The 16,527-nt window shown below is 42.2% G+C and overlaps 1 protein-coding gene across 1 annotated transcript in view; it reads right to left on the bottom strand.

Annotated features, from left to right (window-relative positions):
* Positions 1-1,732: 1,732 nt before the first annotated feature.
* LOC107190505 overlaps positions 1,733-16,527 on the bottom strand; it is a 114,791-nt gene continuing 99,996 nt past the window's right edge. Inside the window, exons 3-6 of the mRNA XM_015579315.1 lie at positions 16,281-16,416; positions 14,558-14,691; positions 4,301-4,544; positions 1,733-1,785 (exon numbers count right to left, since the gene is read on the bottom strand). Coding sequence (XP_015434801.1) covers positions 1,733-1,785; positions 4,301-4,544; positions 14,558-14,691; positions 16,281-16,416 — 567 coding nt within the window. The remainder of the gene's footprint in view (positions 1,786-4,300; positions 4,545-14,557; positions 14,692-16,280; positions 16,417-16,527) is intronic.

Here is a 16,527-nt window from a genome sequence, read left to right as displayed (position 1 = left end):
CAAGGAAATTTTTTATTTTATTCACCCTGTATAAACGCACGGACGGTACCACAACCGCCAAGTAATTACGCACTCGCCGTCACGCGCGCACACAGGCCACGCTCATTTTATATACGAAATTTTATCGAGCCATCCCCTTCGGTCGCTTCGGCTCGATGAAGCCTTGCATTTTCGCACTTTTTCCAGCTCGTCCACTCTTTTTTTTCTGTCCGCCTTTTTGCCGGTCGATCACCGTGGCCGCTCGGCCACCCGTCGGACCGCAGACTCCTTTTTTCAATTTTATCCTCCACCGATATCAACCGCTAGAAAGTACCAGGCGCGGCTCCCATCGCCCCGCGATTCCGTGGCATCGGCCAGCAATTTCCGACGATATCCAAACCGCTGCCCGAAATCGTCTCAATTAGTCGCTGGGGTTGAAAATTCCATGAGAATTTCGTCCAGAACAATATTTGCTTAGACGATGGTTAATATTTCCCATGAAGGAGAAACAGGATTGAATAGAAAAATGGTGTCCCGTTGTTTTTACTACATTTGTTCCAACTGTGGAAATGTTTGGAGGCGGGAGAACACGAAGTATTTAACTCCCAGAGGCATTTGTTCACAGGGAATCTTAATACAAGCGAAACCAAGACACAATACCTCGTTAATAAAAGAAATAATTGGTTGTGGAAGAAGAAGAGAATAATTGCATATTTTTTTAAACATCCAACGAAGAACAGAATTCGAAGTTATCGCATAATTTTGAAACGTGAAGCTAAAATGATACTCCATTATTTCTATTACATTCATTCTCGTTGTGCAAATGTTGAGAATCGCAACATGGCGAAATCTTATTCATCTTTATAAACGCGTGAACGGTCCCTACCGACGCGCTTATTCGTTTATTCTTTGATATTCCTTACAAAGTAGGAACGGAATCCCAAGTGAATGCATAATTTCGAAATACGAGTCCAAAATGTGAAACCGTATAAACATCGAAATTTGAAGTTAAAAAATGCTATCCCATGCAAATGGTGAAATCACAAGATCTTGTCAATCTCTCTCTATAAACACGAGAACGGTCCCTACCGACGCGCTTATTCGTTTATTCTTTGATATTCCTTACAAAGTAGGAACGGAACTCGAAGTGACTCCATAATTTTGAAATACGAGTCCAAAAAGAGAAACCGTATAAATATCGAAACTTGAAGTTAAAAAATGCTATCCCATGCAAATGGTGAAATCACGATATCTTGTCCATCTCTCCCTATAAACACGAGAACGGTCCCTACCGACGTGCTCATTCGTTTATTCTTTGATATTCCTTGCAAAGTAGGAACGGAATCCCAAGTGAATGCATAATTTCGAAATACAAGTCCAAAATGTGAAACCGTATAAACATCGAAATTTGAAGTTAAAAAATGCTATCCCATGCAAATGGTCAAATCACGATATCTTGTCTATCTCTCTCTATAAACACGAGAACGGTCCCTACCGACGTGCTCCTTCGTTTATTCTTTGATATTCCTTACAAAGTAGGAACGGAATTCCAAGTGACTGCATAATTTCGAAATACGAGTCCAAAAAGAGAAACCGTATAAACATCGAAACTAGAAGTTAAAAAATACTATCCCATGCAAATGGTCAAATCACGATATCTTGTCCATCTCTCCCTATAAACACGAGAACGGTCCCAAGCGATACATTTGCTCGTAGAGAAGCCTGATAACATAGAACCGGACGCCACACCTCGTTAACAAAAGAAACAATCGATTGAAGTGAGAGGGGAAGCACGATTGCTCGTTTCTCCGACGATACGTAACACGGCTAACAGCAACACTAACATTTATGGATGTGCAGGCGGCGCAGATGTATCGAGTCACGCGCGATCTTTCATGTGAATCACGCCGCACCCCCACCCTTCGGACATTTATGTGGCCTCTCTCCCGGCCGTATCAGCTCCTCGCCAAGAAGCAGCAGCCGCCACAGCCTGGAATGGGACCGATTGTTCCAGCTAGAAAAGCAAAGCCGTTACCCTGTTACGGGAAATAGGATCGCGTCCCTAACTGAATCACTCGCCCGCGATCTCTCGCCCCCTCTTCACGGCCTTTCTGTTTCTCCCCCAAGCATCCTGCCGTCGAGCCTCAGTTTGCAATAATTGTGTCGCTTGGTACTGAAGTCGAATCTTTGCTTATCTGTCTGCTCCGTTATTTTCACGGTGTCTAAAACAATTCTAGACGAGAAAAATTGTGAATGTGCAAGATTGTAGACCGTTAAACCTATTCGTGTGATCTGAATCTTGCGAGTACAGGGAATCCTCGATGAGTGTTCGAAGGATCTTCGACACTGAATATTAAATATTTTATAAACTAATGGTTATATCTGGGTGAAACAAATATCATTGACTTGAGAATTCCAAGATCTATCATTGTGCTGAACTTCATTAATAGTCAGCGTTATAATAATCGAGGATTTACTGTACCTACTATGTTTCTGTTCGAAGAATTCTGTAATGATTGATATTCATTTGTTTGCGAGAAATTATTGGCAAGAATCATATATTATTCGTCTCGTATAGCTTAATGTACACACGGATCATGTAGACAGAATAATTATTTCAATGCCACATTCGAATTACAGATTATAGATTCCGCTGACAGAGCGAATAAAGCTGTATTAGCAGCTTTCCCCTTGGAATTCTAATTTTTCAACGAATTCCATCGACGATTAATCCGAGAATCGTTGATTGATCTCGAGTGAAAATTTTATCGATGGGGATGAAAACAACTGCGCAAAATCGACGCGTCATCGGGATGATTGTGTTTGTACACCTGTTATTTGTAAATTTCGAAAACAAAGGTACTTTACCGATACTGGGATGCCATTCAGCACGAAAATTTCCACGGAAATTTGATGTCCGCGTGAATTTATTCATTGCCCGATAATACGTCAGAAGGATTGAATATCACAGTGGACGGTACATAAAAAATAAAAAAAAAAACAAATCCAACAATAAAACAAATGTACTAAAGTACCAAAAGTTTCAGCTAAAACCGCCCCAGACGTGAGAAGTTCCAATTTACGATTTTCGGTGGAAGAAATTTTGCAACCCCTGAATTCACCCCCGTTTTCCCCTCACCGTTCAGAGCGTGCATTAAGGAATCAGGTCCAATGAGTCAGAACGACGATAAAAATCCCTGGATGTCCGTTCGCTTCGTTAGATCGGAATGACGCAATTAACAACGCGATTCGATCGATACCGTCGTCGGTATTATCCCTCCCGTTTGGTCTGATCGGTTGAATTTTACCGCGAAGAGTATTGTTCTCCGTGCTGGTTTTCGTTCAAATATTAAAGGGAAATACAAACGTGGGACAATTGGCTAGCCGAGTTTCGCAACTTTCACCTACCACGATGCCACCGCGAAACTTCAACCCTTGTTATCATCATCTCCCCCTTTATTGTATTGACGATTCGAGTTACCACCTACATAGTACAATTCATGTCCATGAGACCGATAAACGGGCTCGAACAAGTAATTCCTTGATTAACTAGCTGCCCGAGTGATATTCATGAGAATTTCCCAATGAACCGAGCATCCTTCAAGGTCACCTTCTTGCAAATACACCTATAATTTTTTTACATGTATCTGTTAGAGGATTTCAAGACAAATTCGGTAAGTATCATAACATAACATGTGTTACTTTTTTTTTCAACTGAATTTTTTAAAGAAAATTGAAGGTGACCTTGAAAAATCAGAGAAAAAATTTGATATAATCACGTTAAAGCTCTCTTGAAACTATACCTAGTAGAAACATTTTCCATCGGACTGTTAATATCAGAGTAATCTCTACTGATCACGATTCGTTGTTCACCCTGTATAATAAATGAATATTCCAGCCTGGTCGGTAAGGAAAATCGTAGATCTTGCAGTTGGAAACGATGTTTGAAATGATACGAAACATCCTACGCCCATTACTGAACGCGGATAAACGAGTTACACGGTGAATCATTAAAAATAGCGCGGCCTGGTCGGAATTCATCTCAGTTCTAGTTCCTCTCGGTTGGAATTCTTCTTCATGAATTCATCTTGTTAACGGGGCCACGTAAACAGCGCCTCCTGAGGGTTCACCCTTTATTACGGAGTGTTTACCGAGTTTAATAAAAAGCTGCTGGATGGGTCGGACATGGTTTGATTAGGTATCACGACTGAGAAAACGGTCTTTTTTTACGCTCTGTCTCTCGAAAAGAATTTGTTTCAGAGAGAAGTTATTTTTTTTTTTAAAAGTTCGTTGATACGAAATAAAAATAGAATTTACTCACGATGTCCTCGTGGAGGTGATTCACCGGTTATGGACGCGATACGCGGCGCGTCCTCGTTGATTTCGATGTCGGCCGATTTTCGGTATACATCCGCGATGAACGCTGTGCAACGCAGATGCAATCGGCCGGTTTGGAACATGTCGCTGGTCACTTTGAACTCTATGGTGGACTTCGACACCTTCGAATCGTCGTCCTGTGGGATCGCGAAGTATCTGGACCTGTACAACATACTGTCGTTCGCCACCTGAAAGAAAAAATAAAACAAGAACGATAGTTCGATCGACTATCCAACACCGTTGTTTCGCAATCCTTTCTTGTTTAATCCTACGACCACGATTTGTCAGAGGTTTTTTGCTTCGGTTCCGCCTAATTGGATGAACACGGGAGGATAAATGGGTAATAAATCGCCGGCTCAAAGCGGGGGATTTCCGTTTTTCCTCGCAGACGCGCGCGAAACGTCCGTTGGAGATGCAGCTAGGTGAATTACTTTCACAGGGATGGAGGGGACGGTGGAATATCCGGCAGCGTTAATAATGTAAGGAGAACCGAGCATGTGCCTCGAATAAATATTTTGCTAGCTGAAAATGAAGCAGATTAATTCTGAAACGCGGGGCGTTGTACCTACGCGTTACCGGGGAGGTGGGTGGAGGACAGGTATGTATGTAGAAAGCATGAATTATCACGACACGTTTGTATTAACGCGGAACCGCCCGGCGTTTCGGAATGTAATGTCGCGTTTCGCGAGCGTGACGAAGATTATCTCTTCTTAAAAGCATTAATTACGCGCGAGCTTGCGGACAAGGACGATTTAAACCGCGAACGAGCGGAACGAACGCTGTTAACGAATAATTTCGCGGAGGTGTACTTTCCCAAAGTTGGCGAAAGTACGCGTGAAGCAGACAATAGCATGGTGACAGTTACTCTCTATAAATGAGTTGCTAGCTCGTAAGATTGTAACTATAGAAAGTAAATATTGTTGTTACATCCGTAAAGAATTGCCACGACGATATTCTGTTCTCAGAAAAAATATCCAGGGTCAATGTGATAGATCGAGTGTGAACATAGACGCACCACTCGTAAACGCACAAATCTTTTTTTTCAACAAGACTATTGGCCTTGTAACATTTTTGGTCTTGGAAGACTTTTGGCGTTAGAAGACATTTGGACCTTAAAAAACTTTTGGCCTTCGAAAACTTGACCTTTGAAGACTTGATCTTCCAGAACTTAATCTTTCAGGACTTGATCTTTCAGAACTTAATCTTTCAGGACTTGATCTTTCAGAACTTGATCTTTCAGAACTTGATCTTTCAGGACATGATCTTTTGCGGACTTGCTCTTTCAGGGCATGATCTTTTGAGGGCTTGCTCTTTCAGGACATGATCTTTCAGGACTTGCTCTTTCAGGACTTGCTCTTTCAGGGCATGATTTTTCAGGGCACGATCTTTCAGAACATGATCTTTCAGGACATGATCTTTCAGGACATGATCTTTCGGGACATGATCTTTCAGGACTTGCTCTTCCAGGACATGATGTTTCAGGACTTGATCTTTCAGGGCTTGATCTTCCAGGGCTTGATCTTCCAGGGCTTGTCCCCCAAAAATTTCTAGACATTTGGCTATTGCGTCTAGTTAAAGTCTGCAGTTTAATCTGCATAGTCCCTCGAGTTCAGCTACTTTTACCCACCCTATCCAAGTCCCTATCCCATGACAAAAATCCTTAATCGGATCAACGAAAGCAAAGGCCAAGAAAATAATTAGCTCCCTAAATCTGCAACACTATACACAGCCCACTCCTCAAGAAAACGATCATCCAAGGGCAATTCCTTCGACAAAACGTTTATCATCCACACAAAGGGGACTCCTGTCGCCGCCAGAAGCGTCACCGCTTAATTGACACCTCGTTTAAACGAGCAATCCGGCATAATCACATTACCAGGCCCCATAGACAAACACTAAAATCGATCTAATCTCGTGGCTCGAGCACGTCGTAGTCGATCCAATTTCCACGGACCCCGTCGGAGGTGAGATTGTACGTGGGCAAAAACCGGCCGTCGAGAACAGGATGAATCTTTCTGCTCCTATCTCCTCAAGATATTACACACAGTTCCGTTGCTCTTAACGTAAATGAACGGCCGTACAGCGCAGGCCTTGTCCAGCTCCCTTTCTTCTTCTTTCTTTCTCTGTAGTCTTCTTCTTTTTCTTCTTCTCGCTGGCAAAGACACAGAGGCCAACAGGGGCTCCCTGTACACGAGTCTCTCGGCGTTATTACTTCGGGGGAAGGGGAACAAACGAGGCTGTGCATTAAGTCCGCGGACTCGCGATGACGCGATGACTATGGGCGTGTTCATAAAACATAATGCATAAAGCTTGGCCCCGGGTGTTGTCTCGTGTACACCGCATCCTGCTTCCCCGTTTCCACGTGCTCCTGGATACCAGAACGGGGGATTTGTCGGCCGGGTTTCACCGTTGATCCGACGACAGGTCGCCGATGGTATTATGGATGGTGGTGCTGGTGGGTGGCGATGGGTTCGCGGTTACGTATAACGTCGGATCATGTTAAATGTATGGGGGATCCGTGTTAGATTTAAGGTTGCTTCTCGGTATCCATTTATCTGCTCCGTTCGCTTACGCTCCGTCGAAGTGTTACGTTGGAAACAATGCATCGAGTATGGATCCACCGTATCTGGTTACAGTTAGGATTACTTCGAGAGTATAGTTTGAGAATCTGTTTGGTCTTTTGCAGACGGAACAGGGATGCATTTATTGATAATTCCAGCCTCGAGACCGAGGAATGGACTTGGTTTAGGATGGTTGGACATGGAATTGGTTATTTCTATCAGCAAGGCGTAATAATTGAAACCAATGACCTAATACAGTGTGACCTTCATTTGAGTACGAAAAATCCATAAACGTATGAAAGTAGATTTAAATAATAAAGTAACTACGACAGAGGGATCAGTGCAAGAATCTGTCAAAGTTGATGGACATCATTTTAATCCATTTATCTGCTCCGTTCGCTTACGCTCCGTCGAAGTGTTACGTTGGAAACAATGCATCGAGTATGGATCCACCGTATCTGGTTACAGTTAGGATTACTTCGAGAGTATAGTTTGAGAATCTGTTTGGTCTTTTGCAGACGGAACAGGGATGCATTTATTGATAATTCCAGCCTCGAGACCGAGGAATGGACTTGGTTTACAATTCCTGTTACAGTAAATCCTCGGCTCATATTTCGCATCTGTGTTCACTGTCTTCTAACAAGTGTCTATTCTGTCTTTCTAAATTCACACATCTTTTCCTAGCTATTAGCTTTTGACTATTTTTGCTTTCCCTTATACTCTGTTAACCTAAAAACCTTTATATGCTTATACTTAGTGCTATACTTTGTTGTATTTTCTTGTATCTTCTGTTTGGTGATCCCAGTCACCTATTTTTAATAACAACTTGTTTCCCTTAAGCTACTATATCCATTTCTTTTCATACACTCCCATTTTATCCTAATTATACCCCATTCATCCCCCTTCGAGTCGTTATCTCTCAGAATAATCGACACGTTACACAAAAGCTTCAAGGTGATCACGTAATAAGGACTTCGTCGGGAACTCTTAAACAGGATTAACCAACGGTATCTCAAACTTAAAAGTTTCCTAGTGGCTAAAGTTCCCTCTAGAAGCCCGTTTTAATCATAATTGCCGAACGAAAGATTCCCGTGGCCGTCACAGGTCACGCGGAAGCCATCAGCTTCCGTTTCGAAAAAAAGAACGCGTGACCTACATCACATTCGGCCCTCTCGAAGGATGGAAGGAATTTTGTGCAAGGCGGTACGTTCCACCGACCCGGTGAGATAAACGACGGCGACAGGAATTTTGAGAAAACTCGCCGAATTTACGTCGTCACGGAATTTCGCGGGGGCACAAAACACGCTCATAAAGTCTGCGATATGTGTAGGGACATTTTCCGCGGAATAATTTCCGGTGGTTGGACTTGAATATTCGATGTGGCTTTAGAATATTCTTTCGGAAAATTCTCATCGTAGCGATTTAGGGACGAGAGATGTCTCTAAAAAAATTTAAAGATCCTGTTTAGAATCAGGCCAGGGGAGCTTCTATCTGGGAACAAAACGCGTCGGAACGGAAACTGACAGTCGTGGTGCGGTTCGAAAGATGACGCGTGGCACCCTTATCGGTTTTCCGTCCAGCTTCCAGACTTCTCGAACGGCCGATGTTTTCCGTAACCCGAATTCACGACAGCCCGAGAAATCCGTGACACGGACACCTCCGATAATGCCACGAAAATGACCACCGTAGTCAGCTGTGAAACGAGATGAAGTAGCCAGGAAAATTTCTCGCCAGCCACTGGTGGATTCTTCCTGCCGAATTTACAAGGTTCCACGGGAGTCCTCTGGGTCGCCGAGATTCCTTGGATATATTCGTCGATGTTTCACGCGTCGACGGAAAGCTCTGCACCCGAGGACGGAGCGAACCGGAAGAATCGGCGGCGAGAAAATACGAGCTGGAAGTTGATTTCGGATAGGCGGAACACCACCCCTTCGGAATCCTTTTGGCAGAGGATCAAGCGGAGACTCGCTTAACGCTGGATCCCCCGGGGGTATTTCATTTAAGACCCACTGAATTTCGAGAAATCGACACGGCGAGCTGCCCGAATATTAAATAAGCGTTGAATTTAACCGTGGGAGTTTCTTTGTGCTTGGGAGCGCTGAATCCCGTGGACGTTTCGTTCTCGACAGTAGTTTTCAGTTTTTACGAAACTGTGTTTGAATTATTAGGTTGCCGAATATGAAGTATCTGGAACACTCAGTAAATTTTGTACAATTTTCTATTGTTTCGAACTATATTAAAGGAGAACAAATACGGTCTACTAGTAAGAAGATAGATAAGAGAAATATTAAAACCTCATTGTCAGCCGTGATGAATGACTGTGGATTTTACGCATTCATCGTGAATGTGAATATGCAAAATACTTTTTATTAGACCATTATCATCGACAATAAGGTTTTAAAAAATAGCGTTCAAAAAACCACATGTGGTTGTAATTTAATTTGTCGAGACGACATTCCATATGCACCGAACAAATGAACGAAATACAAACAATATCGGAACGATTCTTCGACTTTCATTCTTTCCGAAATTTCCGAATGCACAACGCTCAGAATAGACCACGGTTTATTCCTGTGTACTACGTCGGACGGCAATAAGACCTCGAAGAGCTGGAACGTTCGCGGGAACTGCAGGGAACATTAAGAGAAAGTTGTCGACAATGGCCCAGGTTAGCTCGGTCCTCCCTCTCGGGGAGTAACGGGGTGACACGCATCAGAGTTCGCTACTCGGTGAAGCTCCGGGAACCGAAAATGGCAGGGTGAAATTGCTGGCTCGGCGCACTTTGCCAGGCTGGGCCATTGTTACGGCGCGTCGGGGCTAGACACGCGAATTTTCAGTTACGCTTCGAGACGACGGACCCGTTTCAAGCTTTGACCCCACCGCCCCCCCTTCAACCGCCCTCGTCACGAGAAACTGAATCGACCCCTCTTCTCTCGCAGAGCTAAATTCTGCTCTCAACTCGTCGCTGGGCACGCGTTAATTATAACCGATCCGTGCCCATAAACCGACCGAATTTATTTCCTGGTAGTCGAGCCCCGGCAAAATTAATTCGTCAAATAAATCTCTGTCTATTTCTCTGTCTCTCGCTATCCCTGGCACAGCCACGGGTCGAACTATCGACGCGGAAACGCGGACCGCTCGGAGAGACATCGAAGAGCGCGTTAAAATCGTCCTCGATGAATTATACACGTGACGAACGAACGGGCTCGAATGTACGGACGAAATGGTAATCCTGTGTGTGATAGAGGAATTTCGGAACGGGGGACAGGATAGTTTTGCGGGTTTTTTATGCTGCAGATTGGACTGTGGTAATTACAATTAGACCGTTCGGAATATTGGATACAGTGTAAATATTATCGGATGAAAAGCTTTTGCTGGGTTATTTGAATTAGGGATACTATTGGTGTTATGTTAACAATTTGATGTCGGAGGACGTGGTAGTACTTTTTTTATAGATTATTGAAATAGATATTTGAATTAGGGATACTATTGGTGTTATGTCAACAATTTGATGTCTGAGAACGTGGTAGTACTTTTTTTATAGATTATTGAAATAGATATTTGAATTAGGGATACTATTGGTGTTATGTCAACAATTGGATGTCTGAGAACGTGGTAGTACTTTTTTTATAGATTATTGAAATAGATATTTGAATTAGGGATACTATTGGTGTTATGTCAACAATTTGATGCCGGAGGACGTGGTAGTACTTTTTTGATAGATTATTGAAATAGATATTTGAATTAGGGATACTATTGGTGTTATGTTAATAATTTGATGTCGGAGGACGTGGTAGAACTTCTTTTCAAAAATGAAAGCTGAGAACGATTGGTTAGTGGGACGTCTTTTCGAAAACAGAAGCTGAGAGTGGTTGACGTAGTATTACGTCTTTTTTAAATTAGAACTGGAATAGTAATAAATAGGGAAAAATCGCTTTTCCTGTGTGCAAACTTTCCCAAATAAAAGTTAAGTACTAGTTTATAAATATTTTTAATCCGCTCTGAGCGTACGATTGTAAATCCTCCCGCCAGCAAAGTGTTAAACCTCGAAAGGTGGACGATTTTGATGTGAGTCAGTTTGGATTCATGTGGATCATTCCTATTAAATACATTTCAAACGAATTTTGTTGTAAATTAGCTTTCTTTCTGTTTGACTTAATATTACTGACTTATTTACAGATTACTACTAAGGCAGATTAACGTAATAAGACCAGAGATTTGCTGATTATATAAATGTTACCATTTGAATGTGAAAAGTGCCATTTGTTCGCGAACCAAATCGAGCGTCGACTGTAAAGGGTTTCGCGAAAACAGCAGACCAGTCAACGAGAATCCGAGTTGAAAACGGAAAAGTGCAGGGGCAGAGAGACAGAGTCGTCGAGAAAATAACGATGGCGTCGTTTCCTTCACGACATCGCGGTCCATTTAAGCCTTGGGCAACGTTTCGTAGGATTTCCGAGTCCTCCAATTGCGAACTTTTCCTCGTAGCTTGAACACTGCTAAGAACACGTCCCTGGCTAATAGCTTACTGACATAACTCCCTCTTACGTGCTTCCTTTTTCACCGACGAGCTGGACGTTTTCTTGTCACTGAGCGCGTCTGTCATGGAACGTAATGTTGTTACAGAGAACCTTGATATTCTTCGTCGAGACATTTCAGCCAGAAGAAAAACTAATATGACCACTTGAAAATTTTATAAAAAAAAACTATTTGTTCTTTTCAGTGTTGCCAATGCAAAAAAAACCAGTGCCTCTACTTTCACACAACATAATAATACTAAAAACATATTGATATAAAAAAATAATTATTATGCTTCAGAAAATTGATGCTAGTGAAATTTTAGTTAATGTAGATAAGGCGTAATATTAATTTGACCAGGTACTTAAGCTATAAATGCATATAATCCGCAGTCTAGTTATAATGTCGATTAAACGTTTTTCAATCACCCATAGAACGAAGGTAGAATTTTTACAAGGACGAATTTTTCTATCGATTTCGCCCCCACTTTTTGTTTTTCAATTAGCCCACAGAGAGCTGTAACTAGTTATTTCGCATTTCAGCGACGCAACGTGGATCGAGGTTTCGGGCACACGGTGCACCGACGGGAATTAAATTTATCGTGATCCATCGGGATATATCCACGCGGATCGGGGGCAGCGAGGAGGGTGGTTGCGATGCCTCGTATGCAAATAAATCGTTATTCCGTGGTATTTGTTAAATCAACCAAATTATTCCGTTAAATCGTAGCTACGGCGCGTTTAACCGGTTACAATGCCCGACCGACTGAGTTATATATTTTCGATCGACGAAAAACAACGCCAGATCGAAGGAACGCCGATTGCTTCCGTTCGTTACCTTTCATCCCCCTCTATTTTTTTCTCTCCTATTTCCGGTTCGTTGCTCGATTTAACTCAGGCTCAATGGAACAAATGGACGAATTTCCATATTGCGGCGTTCCGTGTGTTTTGCGAATGCAGTCGGGAAAGCCTGACCTCTGAACGGTTTAAAAAGATGGGGGAAAATGTCACCGACAAATAAACGTCTTTGATAAAATTCAATCGCCCAAATAAAAGTTCGAGGTTCCACTCGGTTCTACATACTATCGGCGAATTTTTTTTAGTTGTCTCCCTGCTAATCTCTGTAAACGATTCATTTGTATCAGCCGAATGTAGGATGGAGTTTCTATGGAATTTGTTACGAGGATTTTCTTGGTAAATATACCTATTCCACCCTCGGCCGGTTTTTCTCTGGGATTTGTCGTAGGATGTCCACAGGAAAGAATGAAGTCTATTAAACCCTGACTACGAGGACATAAAAGAAATATACAAGGGATGTCACGGGCAAAACGACGATCATTAGTTTATCGTTAGACCTTCCGTTGTTTATTCTGTCACTAGAATGTCTGTCCATATCGAGCATTGAATTATTTATAGTGACTCACGTGTTTCGTTCATATACTTTCCAAATTCCAATTAATTGCAAAAATTTTTATGCAATTTCTATTTATGTGTCCTCGTGATTTTTACAGTTATCGTGGCTTCGTGATCAATTTTTCTTAATCTGAAAACACTATTCCAATTTTGATACGTAATTTGGTGAAATAAATGTGACAGCCTTTCGTGAACAAATCTGTGAGTCACGATGTATATTTACTCGGTACAATATCGAAATAATTCCATAAATGATAATCTGATCTCTGTACACATTTCAATCCGTAATAATCTACATTCTTCGTATTTTATCAAGAAAGGAAGTACTTCTTTCCGAACTGAACTCGTACCCAAAACTCCGTAGCTTCCGTCGATATATTTCCCTTTTTCCTCACTGTTTCCGGAATTCATAAGGAAATTCGGTCGGAGCATATTTCACCCAAGCTTCTTAACATCGAATTACCCTCGCACGAGAGATTTGCCGGGATGATCAATGGTCGGAGGATCGACGGTTTCGTATGCAGAGGATGATATCAAGTCCTCCAGCGAAATTTATTCCTTTTCTCCGAAGAAGTTTCGTTCCATGATCGATCATCGCGGCCGGACTGGCTCAAGGCACGTCACGATCGATGATAATTTTCGTACAAAACACGCTTTCACGCTTATCCGTGTGCAAACCGAACTGAAATGTTCACGCGTTGTTTACACGCCGGGGCGTACACAGAACCGGAATAATTCGTTGGCCGCGTGCAAATTAATTACGAATTATAAGCGAAGCATCAAATGCCCTAATTAATTAATCCGTCACAATGGGAACCGAGTGTGTGTGTGTGTTCGTGCAGGTATACGACGTTCGCCACCGTTCCACGGGTAATATCGTCGGCCATTAATAATTCACTCGAAATAATCGCGTCCCGTTATTGTTGCGGTACCGCGAAAACCATTCCTGGGAAGTTTTATTTCACGCGGACTGGGGAACCGTGGACACGTAGGTATAAAATCAACAATTCGAATTACCTGGAAAATCGGGGAAAAACTCATTCGCTCGGCTCGGGAGACGATACCCACCTACCCTCACACCCTTCTCTAGAAAATGAAGCTCGAATATATCGGAATTTCCGAACGAAACAAAAAACGCTGAAATTTGTTCAGTTTCCCTCGTGTATACCCGTGCAGATTCCTACAAATGTCATGATTTTTGCCTAATAAAATGGATACGTCGTTTCAATTTGTTGAAATATACAGGGTGTCCCACCAAACGTGAGTATCTTCAATATTTCATTTGTTTTTGTAGAAAGTATTATTTGGTTAGATGGCGTAAAAACTATGATAAGAAAAATATTTCCTCAAGGTAATATTTTTCGAAATTTTAAAGTTACGATGTTTTTTTTTACATAGGACTAGATATTTCTATCAGCAAGGCGTAATAATTGAAACCAATGACCTAATACAGTGTGACCTTCATTTGAGTACGAAAAATCCATAAACGTATGAAAGTAGATTTAAATAATAAAGTAACTACGACAGAGGGATCAGTGCAAGAATCTGTCAAAGTTGATGGACATCATTTTAAGCATTTATTAAAATAAATTTTCTGTAAATCAAAAGCAAGTGAGATATTTAAAGTGCTTACGTTAGGTGGGATATCCTGCATATTGTCGACCAAAATACATACACACAAGAGCTTGTACGAAATGATTTGATACTCACTAGCTCTCCGTTCAGCTTCCACGTAATGGCGGAGGCGGGCCTCGAGTTTCCGGTGGTGCAATTCGCCCGGAATATCTCTCCCACCGCTATACGCTCCTTCTCGATCCCGATCGTCGGGTCCGTTTTTGGGGCGTCTAAGGCATAATAATTACATCGTTTAGCACACACGACTGCCGGCACGCCGCTAACTCGACGTCTGGCCAGTAGCCAGGACCATCGAGAACCAGCGGGTTGACAGGGGTTGCCACCCCGGAAACACCTGTACTACCCGGCTTCCCCTTATATCCGGCTATTCTTTCACCAGAGAAAGGGATAATGTCCTCCGTACGATTATATAGTTTTTTTTTTTGCTCGATCCACGAATGTCGAGAGAACGTTAAATTCCGTTACTAAAAGCAGGGGAAATTCTGGTCTGACGATAATATTTTTGGAAATGATCGAGTTATAGGAAAAGAAATAGAAAGTTAATGGAGAGCCTTGGGATTATGAATTCAAAAAATATTGATAATTATATTATTTATATTCGTTATAATAACCGTATTGCAAGTTACTGTGTTTATCAGATCAACTGCTCGACTGTCTCTAAACAAAGGATGGGGAAACTAGTAAATTCACTCCTCTAGATCCCAATTACTCACGATCACTAAATGACTAATAAAAACTGTACTGCAAGTGACTGCGTTTGTCAGATACAGTGACTCACATATTCGTTCATATACTTATCCAAATTGCAATTAACAGTAGAAATTTCTACGCAGTTTATATTTATATATTAACTATTCTCACTTTGTAAATACGATTCTTAGCTTGGTACGTACCTGATTTAATGGAGTAAATGTTCCATCCTTCCATGAACATTATTGCGAGTCACTGTATACTGCTCATCTGTCTCCAAACGGAGGATATAGAAATCACTACACTCACTCTTCTACATTAAAAGGCCCTTTGTCTAGGTGACGCGATGAACAATCGAACTGCCGCATGAATGACCCACCAAGTAGTGCCGACACACGACGAATGGTTTAGTTGCCGAATGAATGGGGACTCGGCTAAGATCGGCCCACCGAAAGGTGGCGGTCGAGTAGTGGGGGGCCCTAGGCGTTCAGTATGTATGCCCCCACTTAGAGAACTAGACAGGCCCACCTTGAACTCGAGCCTAGCGGTCATCCCCTTGCTAACCGAGGAATGTTGCGTAAACATTTTTTTTCACTAGCACGATCCAGATCGAACACACGATGAATCATCCAACTATCGAATTCAATATGCTTATTTTTGCTACTAGCTAATACGTATAGGCTTTAAGCATTAACTATTGGTTCCTATTTTTATTAACCTTGAGAGAACAGGCAGTAATTTTTCATGACTTGTCATATTTTCGAGTTAGAACTTTTACACTGGGTGATTTAAAAAAAAGGATTAAGTGAATTATTAGTTCGACTATTACGTTAATGTCAGATTATTAGTACAATTATTAAAAACTGTTCGCAAGGTAATATAATGGAAGCAATGGTGGCATTCGAATTTCTGTTTCAGAACGTTCTTCCGGAAGAACGTGAAGAACCGTCGCGCGTTTCTTCCGGTCGATCCCTAAAATCTGACATGAAAATGGAACGCACGTAGCCCCGCTGCGCACGTGCAGCGCATTACGCCGTTCCCGAATCGAGAATGAGGAATTTGTCTGGCCCGACGGTGAAACTTTTTAATTCTCGTCCGAGCCACTCACCTACGACCTCCATTCTGGCCCTCGCGATCCGAGTGTGGTAAGAGGGAGGTCCGGCCGACACCTCGCACTTGTACGTCCCTGTCAGGTTCCTGGACACGTCGACGAGCGTCACATCATGTGTGTTCGATTTTGTCACCTGCAGAACAGAACGATACCTTTGATCAACACTTTAACCCTTTCGATGATTATGTCGAGTTTACTTGTCATGAAAGGATGGAATTTTTTTTGTTTAACCCCTTGCCTTATA

The sequence above is a fragment of the Dufourea novaeangliae genome, unplaced genomic scaffold, assembly GCF_001272555.1.
Source record: "Dufourea novaeangliae isolate 0120121106 unplaced genomic scaffold, ASM127255v1 scaffold187, whole genome shotgun sequence".
NCBI classification, from domain to species: domain Eukaryota; kingdom Metazoa; phylum Arthropoda; class Insecta; order Hymenoptera; family Halictidae; genus Dufourea; species Dufourea novaeangliae.
This window is presented reverse-complemented; position numbering and strand designations above follow the sequence as displayed.